The sequence below is a fragment of the Phyllostomus hastatus genome, unplaced genomic scaffold (genome assembly GCF_019186645.2).
Source record: "Phyllostomus hastatus isolate PE091 unplaced genomic scaffold, TTU_PhHast_1.1 phas_contig_40, whole genome shotgun sequence".
Classification (NCBI taxonomy): domain Eukaryota; kingdom Metazoa; phylum Chordata; class Mammalia; order Chiroptera; family Phyllostomidae; genus Phyllostomus; species Phyllostomus hastatus.
In genome coordinates, this window is record NW_025333872.1 from 95,473,056 (window position 1) to 95,488,426 (window position 15,371).

Consider the following 15,371-nt stretch of genomic DNA (forward strand, 5'->3'; position numbering starts at 1 on the left):
TCCTGTGTCCGTGGCCCTGGGCCAGGGGGGGTGGCAGCTGGTGAGCGGTGAGCTCACAACCGTGTGCCCTGGACCCTGTAACGGAGACCCGTCCCGGCAGGGGCTCCGCTGACAGGTGTGCAGCGGGTGTGAGCCTGCGGAGGGCGGGGCTGGCGGGCGGGCGGACGAGGTGCCCAGGGAATCAGGGAGCATCCGTCCGCACTGTGCTCGTTAACGCAGTCCTCCCCACGCCCGGGTTTGAGGTGGGGGCGGGGCTTCGGGGAGGGGGCCAGCGAGCAGCCTGAGGCCTCACAGCTGCCCCCATCCCAGGCCCAGCTGCCCCAGGCCCAGCTGTGGAGGGTGCCACCTGTGTGCTGCCACCTGGAGGGTCGGGGGAGGAGGCAGGCGGGGCCTGGGGTGGAGGGAGGCATGGATCCTTTCGGTGGCCGGAGGGAGGGGTGCTGAGAACGGCCGGAGGACAGTGCCGGAGGCGGCGAGCCCTGCTTTCCTGCCCGTGCCATGGGGACCCTCCGCCTGGGGACCCGTTCACCGGCACGTGTCTTGTCCCCCGTCCAGGTGACTCGAGACTCGCACACCTACAGCGTGGGGGTGTGCACGGCGGCCGCGGGCCTGGACGAAGGGGGCTGCAAGGACGGCGGCGTCTGCCTGCTGTCCGGGAGCAAGGGCGTGTCTTTCGGGCGGCTGGCGTCCATGAGGCTGGATTACAGGCACCAGGACGAAGCCGTCATCTTAAGCTACGCCAACGGAGACAGCTGCCCTCCAGGTAACGCTGGGCAGCGGGGCATGCTGATGTTCCTTCCCAGGGAGCGTGCCGGCGGCCCCGTGGCGGGGGGACCTAGGAGCTCAGGAAGCTGCAGGTCCTGTCAGTGCCGAGACTGTGGGAGGACCACGGGCGTCACGTCCCGCCGGCCCTGGGAGCGAGGCTCAGGCCTGGAAATGCGCCCAGCCCTGCGGCGGGAGGCCTGCCGGTCCCGAAGGTGCTCTGGGGGTGGGGGGACCCTTTGGGTAGGAGGGCCGCGACGGGCAGTTCTGGGCCGCCGGTCGTCCCACCCGGCAGAGTGCGGCCAGTGCCGCGTGGGCAGCCCGGGTCACGCCCGTGTTCCCTCTCCAGAAACCGAGGAGGGCGACCCCTGCGTGTTCCCCTTCACCTTCAACGGGAAGAGCTACGACCAGTGCGTGCTGGAGAACCGGGTGCGGCCGTGGTGCGCCACGACCGCGGACTACGACCGCGACCACGAGTGGGGGTTTTGCCGACAGTGTAAGTGGCAGAGCTGCGCGTCCGGCACGGCAGCACGCGCCCAGGGCTCGCGCCCTGGAAGCTCGGACCTTTGTGTCTCTCCACGCTAATGGCACTGTGGCTCTGTGGCATGTCACTTGCTCCTCGTCGGGGCTGTTTTCCACGACGAAAGGACGTGTGTAGTCGTCCGTGGGGCGTGGGGCACAGCCACACGCGAGGACCACAGCGGGGCTGGCAGGCACGTGTGACGGGGGCGGCCAGCTGGGCACACTGGCCGGCTCCAAGCCCCTGTGCCCACAGCTCTCCACCCCGGTGATGCAGCCCCCGCCTCGGCCCAGCGCCTGCCTGTCCCGAGTCTGCAGGGTGGTGTGGGGACGTCGGGGACAGCGGAGGGCTCCCCCACCGCCTCTCTGCTCTGGGGCGGGCCTGGGCCAGGGGCCGGGGGTGTCGCGGTGAGCCAGGCTCGGCGCCCCGACGCCTGCAGTGTTCGCACCCCGGTGACATGAGAGAGTCCCACGGCCGGTGTGTGTGACACAAAGGATGTGAGTGTCCGGGGAGGGCAGGACGGAATGAAGGGTTAGCCAGGGTTTAGTGCCTGTGTCTGGTCAGGAGACAAAGAGCACTGCGCAGGGAGGGGTCATGAGTGTCCCACCTGCTGCAGCTCCGTCCTGGGGCTTGTGGCGGGGGGACTGTCCACTCCCAGTCCGCTGGACGCGTTTGGACGTTTTCGGGTCCTCGCGAGGATCTCGTTGTTACTTGGCTGTTTTTTCGTGTTTTTATTCCCTGTAAGTCTTTGGTGCGTGAATCACGTTTGAACGCCTCCTGTCCTGGGGGCGTGGAGCTGGTGCTGCGGGGTTGGGAGGGACAGAGAGAGACGCTTGGCCTGTTCTCGGGCGCGAAGCAGCGAGGCCCGGCCGGTGTGGCGTGGGGGCCACGACGGGCCGCCTGTGTCTGACCGTCCCCCTGCTGCCCCCCCCCCCGCCCCCCACAGCGAGCAGCCACCGGACGTCCGCCATCATCTTCAAGTGCGACGAGGACGCCGACGTCGGCTGGCCCCAGCTGTACAGCGAAACGCGGGGCTGCGAGGTGACCTTCGAGTGGAGGACGAAGGTGGTCTGCCCCCCGAAGAAGATGGAGTGCAAGTTCGTGCAGAAGCACAGGACCTACGACCTGCGGCTGCTGTCCTCTCTCACGGGGTCCTGGTTCTTCGCCCACCAGGGGGCCTCGTGAGTACCTCCCCCGCGGGGGGCCCTCCGGCGGAGGGACGGCCTCGTGAATCTGGAGCCCACCTGGCCCGGGTGCTCCTGTGCCCCTGGTGGCGGCCCGGAGGAGTCAGGCGCGGGTGGGAAGGCCGAGGCGGCTGGGACCCAGGCACGCTTGGGCTTCACGGTCGGCCTGGCCCACGGGGTTCGGTGTGACCGGTGTGGGCGGCAGGGGGTGGCCGTCCGTGATGAGCTCCTGGGAGACGAGTAGTTCACTTTCTCCGCCCTTCAGCCCTTGGGTTCTGCTCGCCCGAGGTGCCTTGTTTGTGCCGACGGCTCCAGGGGTAGGGTGCCGCTCTCCGCCAGGCGCTCTTGATCCTTAGGTATATGCACCTCGGGGGGCGTGGGCTTGGAGGACGTGTCACCTGTCAGGTGGACAGTGCACCCACCAGTGTGAGCCGTGCCCCACCCCTTCTCCAGCAGGGGGCGCTGTCCTGCCTTCTCTTGAAACGCTGCTTGCGGGCTGTCTCCCTCCAGGCCGTGCTGCAGGCCCCTGGGCTGCCAGGATGGCGGCTGTCTCTGAAGGGGGTGGGGGGGAGCGCTGCTGCTCTGAGGAGTCAGGGCCGAGGCTGACCCCTGTTTCTCGGTGTGGCCCCGCAGGTACTACCTCAACTTCTGCCAGAGAGTGCACAAGGGGCCCCTGGACTGCTCCGACAGGGCCAGCGTCTGCAGAAAGAGCGAGTCCGGGGAGGTGCAGGTGCTGGGGCTGGTGCACACGCAGCAGCTGGACGTCGTCGGTAAGGCCCGGGCCCTGGGCGCGCGGCGAGACCGGCTAGGCGTCTGAGGGGGGGCCGAGGGTGAGGGTTCTCGAGCGGCCCGCAGGGGCCCGCACAGGTGTGGGAGGAAGCCTCCAGGGACGGGTCCCACGGCAGTGTCCCAGGCTGCGCGGCAGCCCCTGGGGCTTCCAGGGCTACGTCGTAGCCACTGAGAGGCCGGGTCCGGGCGCTCGCGGGTGCTCAGGGGGTCCAGGAGGAAGGCAGGGCGTGCAGGGCCCCCCTGAATTCCTGCTCCGGCAGGGGGTTGAGTGAGTGAGAGTGCAGGTGTGTGTGAAAGCGTGTATTCCGGAACACAGTGACACGGAAACTTGGTAACGAAGGAGCACTTTCTTTGAAACGTCGTAACAGTTTGGGAAATGACAGTAAGGCTCCTCCTGATAGAGTTCCCGGGAAACTCCCTTCTCACAGCTGGTGGTGCGTGTGAGGCTCCCCCTGGCGTCACGTAGAGCGGGCAGGCAGGGCTTTCTCGGTCCAGGGGCAGCCGGGGAGTGTCGGGGGCCAGGGAGGAGGACAAGGCCGCTCCCCTTTGCCTGCCAGACTGGACTGGGGTCCTCGAGCCATCCCCATGGAGCCACAGGGGACGGGACTGGGCTCGAAGGGGTTGACACGGAGAAGGAAGGGCAGTTCTGAGGGAGCGGCTGCCCGCCTTGACGAGAATCATGCCAGATTGAGGGGAGATCATACAGGTGGAGGGGAGAGCCGCCCCACAGGCAGGGGTGCCCAGACCCCACCCTGCCCATGGTCCAGCCCCCCCGGGAGTTTCCGTTGTTGCCGCCGTGTCGGCTGCTCGGGCGGAGGGCGGCTCTTCCTGCAGCCTCGTGTTGGTGCGTGGCTAGCGGACAGTCTCCGGCACCTCCCACGGGCCCCCGGGGGAGACCAGGCTGCCGAAGGCTTCACTGGGGGTGGAGCGCACTGTAATCCCCTGGTCCCTGGCACACCACCTAAGGACACCCTTAGTGACCCCCCATTCACTTAGGGGTGCTCCTGTGGGGGGGGGTGGAGAGACAGCCTCTCTGTCCCGGGACCCAGCGATGCACCTACATCGACAGTGGTGCTTTAGGTGTGTGTGACTCTCACGGCCTCCCGAGGTCGGGGTGAGGTCCCCTTCACGGGCGGGGCGGGGGTGGGGCGGCGGGGGTGTTCACTGGGGGTGGCCGCATTAAAGCTGGTGCGTGTTTGGTTTTCTGCTCCGGCCGTTGAAGAATTTCTTTTCAAGGCTTTAAACACGAACAGAATTGACACAGAAGCCTAGTGTTTAAAGCAAGTTCAGCGGGGGCGGCTTTGGATGTGGGTGGGGCTGAGGGCCTGGGCATCACGGGCCCCGCGGACAGTGTAGCCCCGGGTGGCCCTGGGGCCTGGAGAGCCCCAGGGAAGCAGGAACCGCTGCCCGCACTGTCTCCTCCGCGCCCTCCGCCTCGGGCGTGCGCGTGGGAGAGTCAGGTTGGGGGGGAGTCCTGAGGACCCTGCCCTTGGCCCCTGAGCAGGGGGGCGCAGGCCACCCCCAGGCAACCCCGGCCGCCGCTCACAGCAGCTCAGCCCCAGCCCGGGGCTAGCCTGCCTCCCACTCCCCTTCGCTCTCAGCCCCCACAGGGACGGGTTCTCAGCTGTGTCTTTCACCAGCTCAGCTCACTTTCAGGAGCACAAAGAGCCCAGTGTGGAGCCGGAAGACCCGAGAAACCAGGGTTGTCCGTCCCCGGCTTCTCTCTCTTTGTAGGGCGGAGGTCGAGCACCTGCCCTGCCACGGGGAGGCTCCCACGGGGGGGGGGTGTCGGGAGGCACCTGAAACGGCACAGGAATAGTGCAGAGCGGGCGGTGACGAGGGCTGCTGTGAACTGAGGTGCTGCTCCGTGCACTGGTCGTGCCGGCACTGTCCGGACCGGACCCCTCGGCGGGCAGCCTGCGGGTCTGGACACTGTCCCCGTCCGTCACACACGTGCGGAGACTGAGGCCCGGCAGGCCACGACCAGGGCCGTGGGACCGGGGGGCAGGAGGCCGGAGTGGAGCCCGGGTCTCGTGCTCTGCCAGCTGGGGTGCGGCCAGGGGGCCGGGCGACACGTTTCCGGAGAGCCGAACGCCCCGGCTGTCCTGGTGCCTGGAAGAGACTCCGACTTCCGACGCTGGAGGTGTTCCTAACGCACTGGAGGTAACGTCCCTCCGGTCATTGGTGTGTTCCAGATGACAAAATCACCGTGACGTATTCTAAAGGTGACCCATGTGGGAAGAACAAGACCGCGTCCAGCGTCATAGAGCTGACCTGTGCCCAGACGGTGGGCAAGCCTGCCTTCCAGAGGTGAGGGGTCAGGGAGGGCGGTGGGGGAGCAGGGAGAGGGTGTTGGTGGTCAGGACAGGGAGGGGCGGGCGCTGAGACTGCGGGCCCGTGGGTGGGGCGGGCGGGGCTGCCCCCAGGAGGAACGTGTGTGTGTGGACACAGCTTCTAGACTAACGTGGCGATGTAAAGAAAGCAGCATTTCACTGGCTTCTGTGTTTGCAAGTCATAGACCCAAAGGGGCATTGACGGGGGCAGCCAAGGCCAGGGTTCGAGTGACCTGCCTGGGACCCGTGGGCAGGCAGGTGGGGCTGGCACCTGGGGTGCTGTTTGCATCTACTAGAATGAGTGCTCCAGGCAGTCCTGCGTCTGGTGTGAGGGCGAGTTTGGCCACCAGGTGGAGCCTGTGAGCCGCTCTTTGTGAACGAGGGGTTCCTTCCAGAGCTGGGCTGGAGAAAGGGAGGAGCACCCAGGGTTTGTCCAGGGGAATTCGTCAATTTGTGAGACGAAAACCCTTGTCAAATAAAAATTCAAAGATCTAGGAGCAAATTTTTTTTTCCCAGCTTTTAGATGTGGCGCGGTTTCCAAGTTTAAAAAATTGCATTAAACTCTCACCTGTGTTTTCACATTGCCGAGGGTCTGGCGGAAAGGGAATGGGACAGGCATCCCAGCCCTGCACAGGGAGGGCAGGGAGGGGAGGCGGTGGCGGTCAGTGGGACCTGGGGACCCGAGGCCCCTGCATCTGGCTGGCTGGCCGGAGCCCCGAAAGCCGGGGACTGTCCCCAGGAACCAAGGCTCTGTGCGGCAGTCACCTGGCAAAGCCTCGCACGGCGTGTCCCCTGGCCGTGACCCTGACCGCGCCCGGCACCTCCTTCCAGGTTTGACAGGGACAGCTGCACCTACTACTTCAGCTGGGACACGCGGGCCGCCTGCGCCGTGAAGCCGCAGGAGGTGCAGATGGTGAATGGGACCGTCACCAACCCTGTCAACGGCAAGAGCGTCGACCTCAGAGACATCTACTTCAAGTATGCGAAATGGCTCCCTTGGAGCCCCGCGGCGGTGGAGCCCACCGGACCCAGCAGCTCGGGGCTCGCCCTGGCGGGGGGTGGGGGGTTGCGAGGAGCGGGCTGTGCGTGCGCCTTGGTTGCCGTGTCCAGTTTGGCTCCAGCCGAGGGAGAGCACTGCTCAGCGGCTGAGTTTCAGCGCCACAGACGGTGAATTCTCTTGAGTGTAAAAATACAGTCACCCCTCCCTCTCACATTGCGATATGAGCCCAGGGGTTGGAGCCAAAACCTCCCTAAACCATTTTTGATTGGGGGCTGCGGGCTCATCGGCTTCTGGAAAACCCGGTCAGTTTCTCGGCAGCGTCCCTGGGGCAGTTGTGGGCGTCGGGTGGCCGAGGTGCCTGGCGTGCCCCGGGGCGGGGTGAAGTGCGTGGACTGCTGGACAGTTCGGGGAAGGCGCCTGGCTTGTGAGACGTTGGGGTCGGAGGTTGGCACCCACCCGAGTCCCCGAGGGCTCGTGGACGCGCCGCCCCCCCCCCCCGGGCTGGGCGAATGGGTGCGCCCTGCAGCCCCGAGCTCGCTCCCAGGACTCCGGGGCCGCAGGACATGGCTGTCCTAAAGGGCGGCTGGAGTCACCGCCCTCCCCCCGTCTCTCCAGGCTGTTCAGCGCCTCCGGGGACATCAGGACCAATGGCGACAAGTACCTCTACGAAATTCAGCTTTCCTCCATCACCAACCCCCAGAACTCGGCCTGCTCTGGGGCCAGCATCTGCCAAATTAAACCCAATGATCAGCACTTCAGCAGGAAGGTTGGAACTTCCGATAAGGCCAAATACTACATCCAAGGTAACTGCTTCCTCCCATCGTCGGTGCGTGTTTCACGTCCTCAAAAAAAAAAAGGACTTTGAAATGTTCACGACGTAGCTCCCTCCCGTTGGAGCCTCAGGGGCGGTTTAAAGCAGAAGCCCTGGTCTGATCCTTGCCCTGTGTGCACCTGTGCACATGGATGGGGCGGCCTGGCCCCCCCGGGGCTCCCCTCCTGGCACAGCTCCGCCTCGCACGCCCGACGCCCTGGCCCTCGGCCGTGGCTGACCGGGGACAGTTTGAGCTCCTGCAGCGGGTGGAAGGGGCTGAAGCCACCAAGGTCCCCTCACTCCTGACACCGCTGCCAGTGTGCGGGCTCCCGTCCCCACCCCCAGGTTCCGGGATTCACTGGAAGGACTCTGAGGGCTCCCTGAGGCCGGTTAGTTCACTCCAGGGGGAGGGTAGCAGTGAGGATCGGCCCAGGGAAGAGGCTCGCGGGGCACGTTCAGGAGGGAGCCACACGCTCTGTCCTCCTCTCCCTGTGGGATCCCGTGTGGTACCAGGCACGGGGGGTCGCCGGCCAGGGGAGCTCCCTGCCCCTTGGTACAGGGGCTTTTATGGGGGCTCCGGTGCGTAGCATTGGTGGGTTGCCTGGTTTGGTTGGGTTGATCGCTAGTTGGTTGGTTGATTGGCTGATGGTTGATTGGCTGACAGTTGATTGGCTGGCTAGCTGGCTGGCTGGTTGCTCACTAGGTTGATCTCAGTCTCCAGGTAGACTGATCCATGGGGCCAGCTGCCACTTCAAACCGCATTATTAGCTGAGGACAAAAGCCAGACTTCTGTCAGGGCAGGTCCAGGTTTTTCTCGCACGCTGGCTTGAGGCAGGGCTCACAGTCTGCGTCCAGTGGCCTGCAAGCCCAGGGACGTTTGATGGGACCTTGACACCCGACTCAGAGTCCGCATGCGCAGACTTCCCGTAGACTCCGAAAAGGCAGGCTCAGCCCGGCCGGGACGGCGGTGGTAACGCTGCCGCGGACGTGTCACCTTCCTTCCTGGCAGATGGTGACCTGGACGTGGTGTTCACCTCGTCCTCCAAGTGCGGGAAGGACAAGACCAGAACGGTCTCCTCCACCATCTTCTTCCGCTGCGACAGTAGGGCGGAGGACGGGATCCCCGAGTTCAGCCACGAGACCGCCGACTGCCAGTACCTGTTCTCCTGGTACACCGCCGCCGTGTGTCCTCTGGGGTGAGTGCCGCGGCCTTTCCTCTGGGGGTGGGCTCTTACCAGCCAGCCGTGCCCCCACGTCCTCTCTGAAGACCGAGCTCCACCGTACGTCCGTGTGTGTGTGTGTGTGTGTGTGAGTGTGAGTGTGCGTGTGTGTGCCACCTGGCGTGTCCCTGTGGGACACACTCGGGCCTGAGCGAAACCCGGAGAAGGGATGGCAGTGAACCCCGCACGGCCAGCGCCCAGCGCCAGCAACTGTCCACCACGTGCCTTTGGTCCTAGTGCGTCACCACCCCCGCCGCTCCCAGTGGCGTGGGCTTTTGTGCAGCCCGGGCTCGGGGGCGCCTCTCTCTGCTCTCCCGTCTTCCTCCAGTCGGTGTGTCCCCTCAGGGGCCCCGGAGGGGAGGGGCGGGGCTTTGCCCCTTCTCCGTTCCCAGCAGACCTTCTGTTTGTGGCCCAGTGCAGACTGTGCGGTGAACAGCGTTCACCTTGAGGGCGTGAGTTAATGAACACGCATCCCACGGTTGTAAACCATGCCCACAGGCTCGGTTTCCAGTTACGGTTCTGTCTGCCCGGAGGGCTTTCCGGCGAGGAGAGGGGGATCCCAGCCTCAGGGATCTGCCCCCCGCCCTCCCCGCCCCCATCCACCTGGGTTCCGTGGCCCGGCCGGCTGCCACGGTTAGAGCCCCTCACCCAAAACACGGTGTTGGAAGGGGCTTTCCTTCTGGCTTTGCGTTCTGTTCCGTCCTCCTCACCGTCTTGCAGAAGCTCTTTGGTCTCTGTCCTGAGCCGCAGATCAGGGGGCAAACGGGTTCTTGCCGGGTGATCGCTGCCCCCCGCTCCTGGGCAAGGGGCCCGCCGGCTGCAGGAGACGGCGTGGGGCCCGCGGCGGCCCTGGGTCCCGTCCTGGAGGTCTCAGATCAGCAGTCCGTTCTACTGGGCTTTACTCTCCGTGCGTGCTGGTCCAGAGCCTCCCTGCCCTACCCCCCAAAAAAGTCAGCCTTGCCCCAAATTTTCCAGGCACGTGCACGTAAAGCAGGTCTCAACAAATCTCTAAACGCTGGTGCCACGTAAAGGACGTACGTGGTGCAGCCACGTTGGGGACCGGTGGTACGAAGGTAGCTGAAACGCAGAAATGCATTCGGAAACTAGAACATGCTTCCAAGTGGTTCCCGGACTGCAGGGGAAACCGTAGGCAGGAGCGAGAACACACTTAGAACCGAGAGGCAGGGAGCACCCGGTGTCGAACACGGGCCACGTGTGAGGTGACCTTGTGCGGCCCGGCGGGTTCCAGGCCCGCGGGTCCTGGCTTTGGGGGCAGCGTCTGCAGGGGGCATCCCTGCCGAGTGGACGGCAACCGAGGCATCCTGGCTGGAAGCGAGCCCTGTTCTCTCGTGGGGGGGTCTGGGACGCCCCCGGCAGGTTCGGTACAAGCTGAACATTGTTTAGGGCAGTGACGTGGTCAGGGCGTTGGTTGCCCTTTGGCCCCGGTCTTTTTGAATTAAGTATTTTTCTGAGTGAAGAGCCAGCACCCCCAGTGCCCAGCTCCCTCCCACACGTGCAGCCTGTAGAGTCTCCCTCTCTCCTCCCGAGCGGTCCTCTTGCTCCTGGCCGCCGCCGCCGCTGTCTGTCCTCTCGGGCAGGGAGGAGCTTCTGTGCACGGTCCTATCCCTGTGGGTGTGGTGGCCCGCAGCGGCCGGGGGCCAGAGAGACCGGAAGTGTCGCCGGAAGTGTCCCCGGAGGTGTCAGGTCGTTGCACAGCATCTGCTTCTCGGAGCAGGAAGGGAAGCCAGCGAAGAGGTGTCTCATTTTCCCTCGGTCATCGTCCCTGACCGCTCAGGGCCAGGGAGACGCACGGCTCCCCTCACCCGCGGGCGGGTGGCGGACACTGGGGCAGCTTAGTTGGCCGGGCGGCTGTGTCCCTCGTCCTGCCTCCTGGGACGTGGCCTGGACAGAGGCTGTGTGCCGTGTGCAGCGGTGTCCTGTGGATGTCCACCCAGCTGAGAGGCTCGGGGGCTGGGTCCCGGGGTGGGGGGGTGTTGGGAGGGGGAGGCTGTAAGGGGCCTGTGACCCCTGTCCGTTCCCAGTGTGGAGGGCCGGGGGTCTGGGAGACACGTGTGGTCAGCTGGTCTTTGCGTCTGTGCCCTGAGAGCCCCGTGGAGGGACAGGCGCGGACCGAGAGGCCTGTGTCCCTCGGCTGCTCTCTCGCTTCCTTGCTAGTGGTCCAGGAGCTCAGGGCAGGGTCTCCCAGCAGCCAGCCAGGTTTCTGATGCTGCCGCCTGCCCCCCTTATCGGGGCAGCCATTCCCCCCCCGGCTGGCCTCCGTGTCTGGTGGGTCTCGGCCACGGTATGGCATCGTCGGAGCCGCCACATGACCCGAGTTGGGGACGGCTGGGGACTTGGCGGTGGTGGCGGCGGCGCCCCTGAGCGACCTGGCTTCCTTCCAGGGCGAGCTTTGACAGCGAGGACCCCGGCGAGGACACGCGGGCGCACAAGGGGCTCTCGGAGCGGAGCCAGGCCGTCGGGGCCGTGCTCAGCCTGCTGCTGGTGGCCCTCACGGCCTGCCTGCTGACCCTGCTGCTCTACAAGAAGGAGCGACGGTGAGGAGTGGGGTGCGGGCGGGCGGGCGGGTGGGCTGCACGGCGGCAGCGGTTTACAGTTGCGTCTTGGGCTCGGTTTCGGGGGGTGGGGGGCGCCCACAGCAGCCCCAGCCCCAGGTTCCAGGCGTGGAAGTGGAGTCCGGTGGCGTTGTGTGAGCGTCTGCGTCTCTGAGACGAGATGTCTCTCTGGACCGGAGCGTGGAGCCTGTCTCGGGTTCAAGTCAGGCCCCGCCTCTCGCGGCACTCGGCAACACTCCGGGCTCCCGCCTAGCTGGCCTGTCAGCAGGACAGCTGTCCCTGAATGTCCGAAGACGGACAGGAGACTTAAACACTCCTCATGAGCAGGCTTCCTTCTGATCTACCCTTTCCTCCCCTCCCCCTTCTTCAGTACAGTGACCACCTGTTAGGCACCTACTGTGCGCCGGGGTAACCCCACCTCTCAGCTCCCTTCTCCCGGGTGCAGGGGTTCCTCACCCATCACATGTGTTTTTCCGGTGAATTCTCATGTCATATGTGACTGGGGCGTGGCGCTCGGAGCCCCGTGCGTGGTCACCCTGGCCCGGGGCAGGGGGGCAGGCCAGCTGTGGGCTCCCTGCCCTCGCTCACTGGCCACGCGAGCCAGAGGCGCGCAGGGGGTCTGGGTGTGAGCCGGCCTGGGCCCGGGCCTGGTCGCCTGGCGCCCGCGGTCTCAGGGTTCAGGAAGGTGCGGTCTCATCACATTCACACGTGAAAAAGCCGAAGCACGGCTGTTCGATAATTTGCTCTGGGCTCCGCCAAACCTCTTAAGAGGTGGGGCAGGATTTGAATCCACTTCCGTCGGATTCCAGAGCGTTCCTGCCCCTGACCTGGCTTCTCAGCCTGCCGCCCTGGGTTCAGTGCCCCCGTCTGTGGCGGGGTGTGCCAGAGGGGGGCGGGGGCGCAGGCTTCTCGCTGGAGCCGGGAGCAGCTGGTCGGCGGCGGGGGGCGCCTGCCCTGCTGGTTCCGCCTGGAGTAACTGGTCTCTTGCAGGGAGGTGGTGATGAGTAAGCTAACCAACTGCTGTAGACGGAGTGCAAACGTGTCCTACAAATACTCCAAGGTAACTTCCCGCTGCCCTCCCCCCACCGTCAGGCTGCGGATCAAACGCCACCGCCGGCACTTTGAACTAGAAAAAGGGGAAAACATCGCCAGTTGCTTTTTAAACCCAGACACGGTTATCTTTTTTTTTTTTTTCCCTTTCAAGTTTTTGTTATCGGGGCTACGGCTGATTTCCTTAGCCAGTTTCCTGTTTGGGTGCCGCCTCCTTTTTTGGCTGCTCCCAAAAACTGTGCATGACAACGTCAGCGTGGGTGCCTCTGGCGTCTGGATGAGTTCCTTCAGACGCATTCCCAGGAGAGAGGCGTCCTTTGGACCAGAGGGAGCAGACGCACTCAGGGCTCCCCGTGTGCGCTGCCAGACCGCCTTCTAGGAGGCTTCCCAGTTCAGCGTGTCCACGTGGCTCCCCTCCCCGACCAACGCCCCCGCCCCGGGCACCCGGCTCTTGCGGGAGGAGCCCGGACTCGCTGGCTCGCTCTCCTGCCCCTGGGACCCCTGGGACCCTGGGACCCCTGGGACACTGTCCGCCTGGCTGGGCCTTAGCAGGAGCCGGCAGCTCCAGCCCTCGTCTTCCTCTCCCCGGTGGGGCACGGGGACCGCGGTGGCCGCGTGGGCAGGGAGGGGAGGGCAGCGGAGGAGCGGAGCGGGGTCTCAGGGGGGGCCCCATGAGCTCCGCCTCGTCCCCGCAGGTCAACAAGGAGGAGGAGGTGGACGAGAACGAGACTGAGTGGCTGATGGAAGAGGTCCAGGTGCCCGCCGCCAGGCCTGGCAAGGAGGGGCAGGAGAACGGCCACATCACCACCAAGTCCGTGAAGGCCGAGGCCCTCACCTCCCTGCACGGGGACGACCAGGACAGCGAGGACGAGGTCCTGACCATCCCGGAGGTGCGCGTCCACTCGGCCAGAGCTGCTGGGGCCGAAGGCACCCACGCGGCGAGAGCCCCCCCGAGGAAAGTGCTGCGGGACGACCGGGTGGGGCTGGTGGGCGGCGAGCCGGCAAGGAGGGCGCCGCCCAGGGCCACGGCACCACCGCCACCACCCGGGAACGCCGGCGCCCTGGCCTCCTTCCACGACGACAGCGACGAGGACCTCTTGAACATCTGAGCCCCCGTGGCCTCCAGGGGCCCGGGTGGGGCGGCCGCCCGGCCCGGCGCCTCCAACCAAATAAGACTTCACCTTGATGATGCTTCTGTCATTTTTGCCTTTAACAAAGACTGTTCCGAAAGGGAAGGATTTCTGTGATGGGGGAGAGGATGAGGAGGTCCGGCACCGCTCATCCGTGGGTGGCCACGTCGTGGGACGAGGCGTCACCCCCGTTGCCAAAGGGCGGTGCTGGGCCCGGGTTTTGCCCCGAGTCCTCCTGGGAAGGCCCGGCTGCCGCGCGCGCGCACGTGCCGCATAACCCGCGCCGCCGGGCCGGTGCCCCTGGGGACGGAGGGCTCTCCGTTGGAGAGAAAAAAAACCCTTGCTGCTTTAGGCCCTGTAGGGTATTGGCCATTATATTTTAGCATTTACTTCTCTCCTCCTATTTATTGACTTTGACAATTACTCAGGTTTGTGAAAAAGGAAAAAAAAAAAAAAAGAACACAACCACCCGGCAGGTTCCCTCCGCTGCTTTTGGCGGGGAGCCCTGCCCGTTCGGGTGGTTCCATACACGACTCCGAACTGGCCCGTGATGTAGCCTCTCAGTTAGAACCCTCCGCCTCGCCTCTCTCCCTCTTGGCTTTCTGTTTCCTGCGGGCACACGCACGTGCACACGCACGCCCGTATGGGGGTCCCCGAGTGCCTGGGCTTCGGGGGGTCCGCCCGCTCCCCGCCTCCAGTGACGGCTGCAGCTTTCTGCATGACACCTAGAGTCCGGCGCGCCCAGCCCGCCCAGAGACCCACCGTGTGTGTGCGCGTGAGACAGAGGGGGGTTGGGATGCTGGAGCCGGTGACTTTATATAGATCTCAGCTCTTCAGGTTCTCACGATACCACCGTGACTGTGCTTATTTTTTTAAGAAAAAAAAAAGTGTTTATCAACCATCTGACCTATACGAAGCCTTAATTTGCACAGTGCGTGATTTACGGAAATTGCATGAGGGCCGAAGGGCCAGAATCGCGCCCCCGGGGTGGTCCCCTCGGACCCCAGCTGTGGGCGGCCGAGGCCGGGGCGGCGTCTCCCGGCCGCCGTCGGCTCCTTTCTCGAAGTGTTTAACGGACGACTTCTCTCTTACTCTAGAATTGTACATAGACTCGGTGGTAGTCACATACTGAAACGCAAACCACCCTACAGAACGCATTGGTTTGTACTCAGTCTGGCTGGCTTATTTGATTTCAACATGAGTATTTTTTAAGATTGATTTCTTTCCTCATTTTTTTTTCCAATCAAATTTACTGTAATATAAAGTACTCAACAATTTCAATAAAAGATAAATTATTAACTGGGTGTGCCTGCTCTTTCCCTTTGGGAGCGAGGTGTCTCTGAGCCGTGGCCGGTCTGGCCGCCTGGCGGCTCCGTGCGGTCGTGGCTGCTGGTGTCCGGGCTGCACCGTCCCCGCCGGCAGCTGGGACGGGTCTCGAGCCTCCCGCGTCCAGAGCGGCGAGGCGGTCAAGCTCTGCTGAGCCGGCCTGCCAGTCCACGGGGCTCAGGCACGGCAGCTCCGGGCAGTGAGCCAGAGACGAAACGAAGGGCCAGTCCCGGCTTCCTGGAGGGGCCAGGCCGGGCGGTGATGAGACTCGGGGAGAGGGACCCATCCTGTCCGCTCCCGGGCCGGCAGAAAACACGGTGCAGGGAATCCACTTGCTCTCTTGTTCGTTCCTCCGTCCAAGGAAGTGATCCTGAAGATCTGTTTCAGGCCAGGAGTCACGGTGTGGGTCGGGGGTGGAGAGGGGGGCTGTTTCTAAGGCCATGGTTCCCCCTCTCACCCCTTAACTGCTTCCCCAGTCTGGGCAGGGCTTTCAGCTCAAGGGCTGCCAGGAGGACGACAGAAGTCACTGAGCGCCCTTCCCTCTGCTGCTGTGACTACGGGTGTGCGGGCTGGCTTTAAACTCCCGCCTGAGCTTCAAGACCATCATCTGGCCCCGGCTCGTGTGGCTCAGCGGATTGAGTGCTGGCCTGCGAACCAAAGGGTCGCCGGTTCA

At 64.9% G+C, this 15,371-nt stretch overlaps 1 protein-coding gene across 1 annotated transcript in view; it reads left to right on the top strand.

Annotated features, from left to right (window-relative positions):
* The window catches only part of IGF2R (insulin like growth factor 2 receptor), a 97,159-nt gene extending 82,488 nt beyond the window's left edge, over positions 1–14,671 (top strand). The window contains exons 38-48 of the mRNA XM_045842623.1: positions 556–763; positions 1,112–1,258; positions 2,229–2,463; positions 3,100–3,236; positions 5,451–5,565; positions 6,420–6,566; positions 7,204–7,391; positions 8,409–8,595; positions 11,022–11,174; positions 12,183–12,252; positions 12,938–14,671. Coding sequence (XP_045698579.1) covers positions 556–763; positions 1,112–1,258; positions 2,229–2,463; positions 3,100–3,236; positions 5,451–5,565; positions 6,420–6,566; positions 7,204–7,391; positions 8,409–8,595; positions 11,022–11,174; positions 12,183–12,252; positions 12,938–13,351 — 2,001 coding nt within the window. The 3' untranslated portion in view covers positions 13,352–14,671. The remainder of the gene's footprint in view (positions 1–555; positions 764–1,111; positions 1,259–2,228; positions 2,464–3,099; positions 3,237–5,450; positions 5,566–6,419; positions 6,567–7,203; positions 7,392–8,408; positions 8,596–11,021; positions 11,175–12,182; positions 12,253–12,937) is intronic.
* Positions 14,672–15,371: the final 700 nt, after the last annotated feature.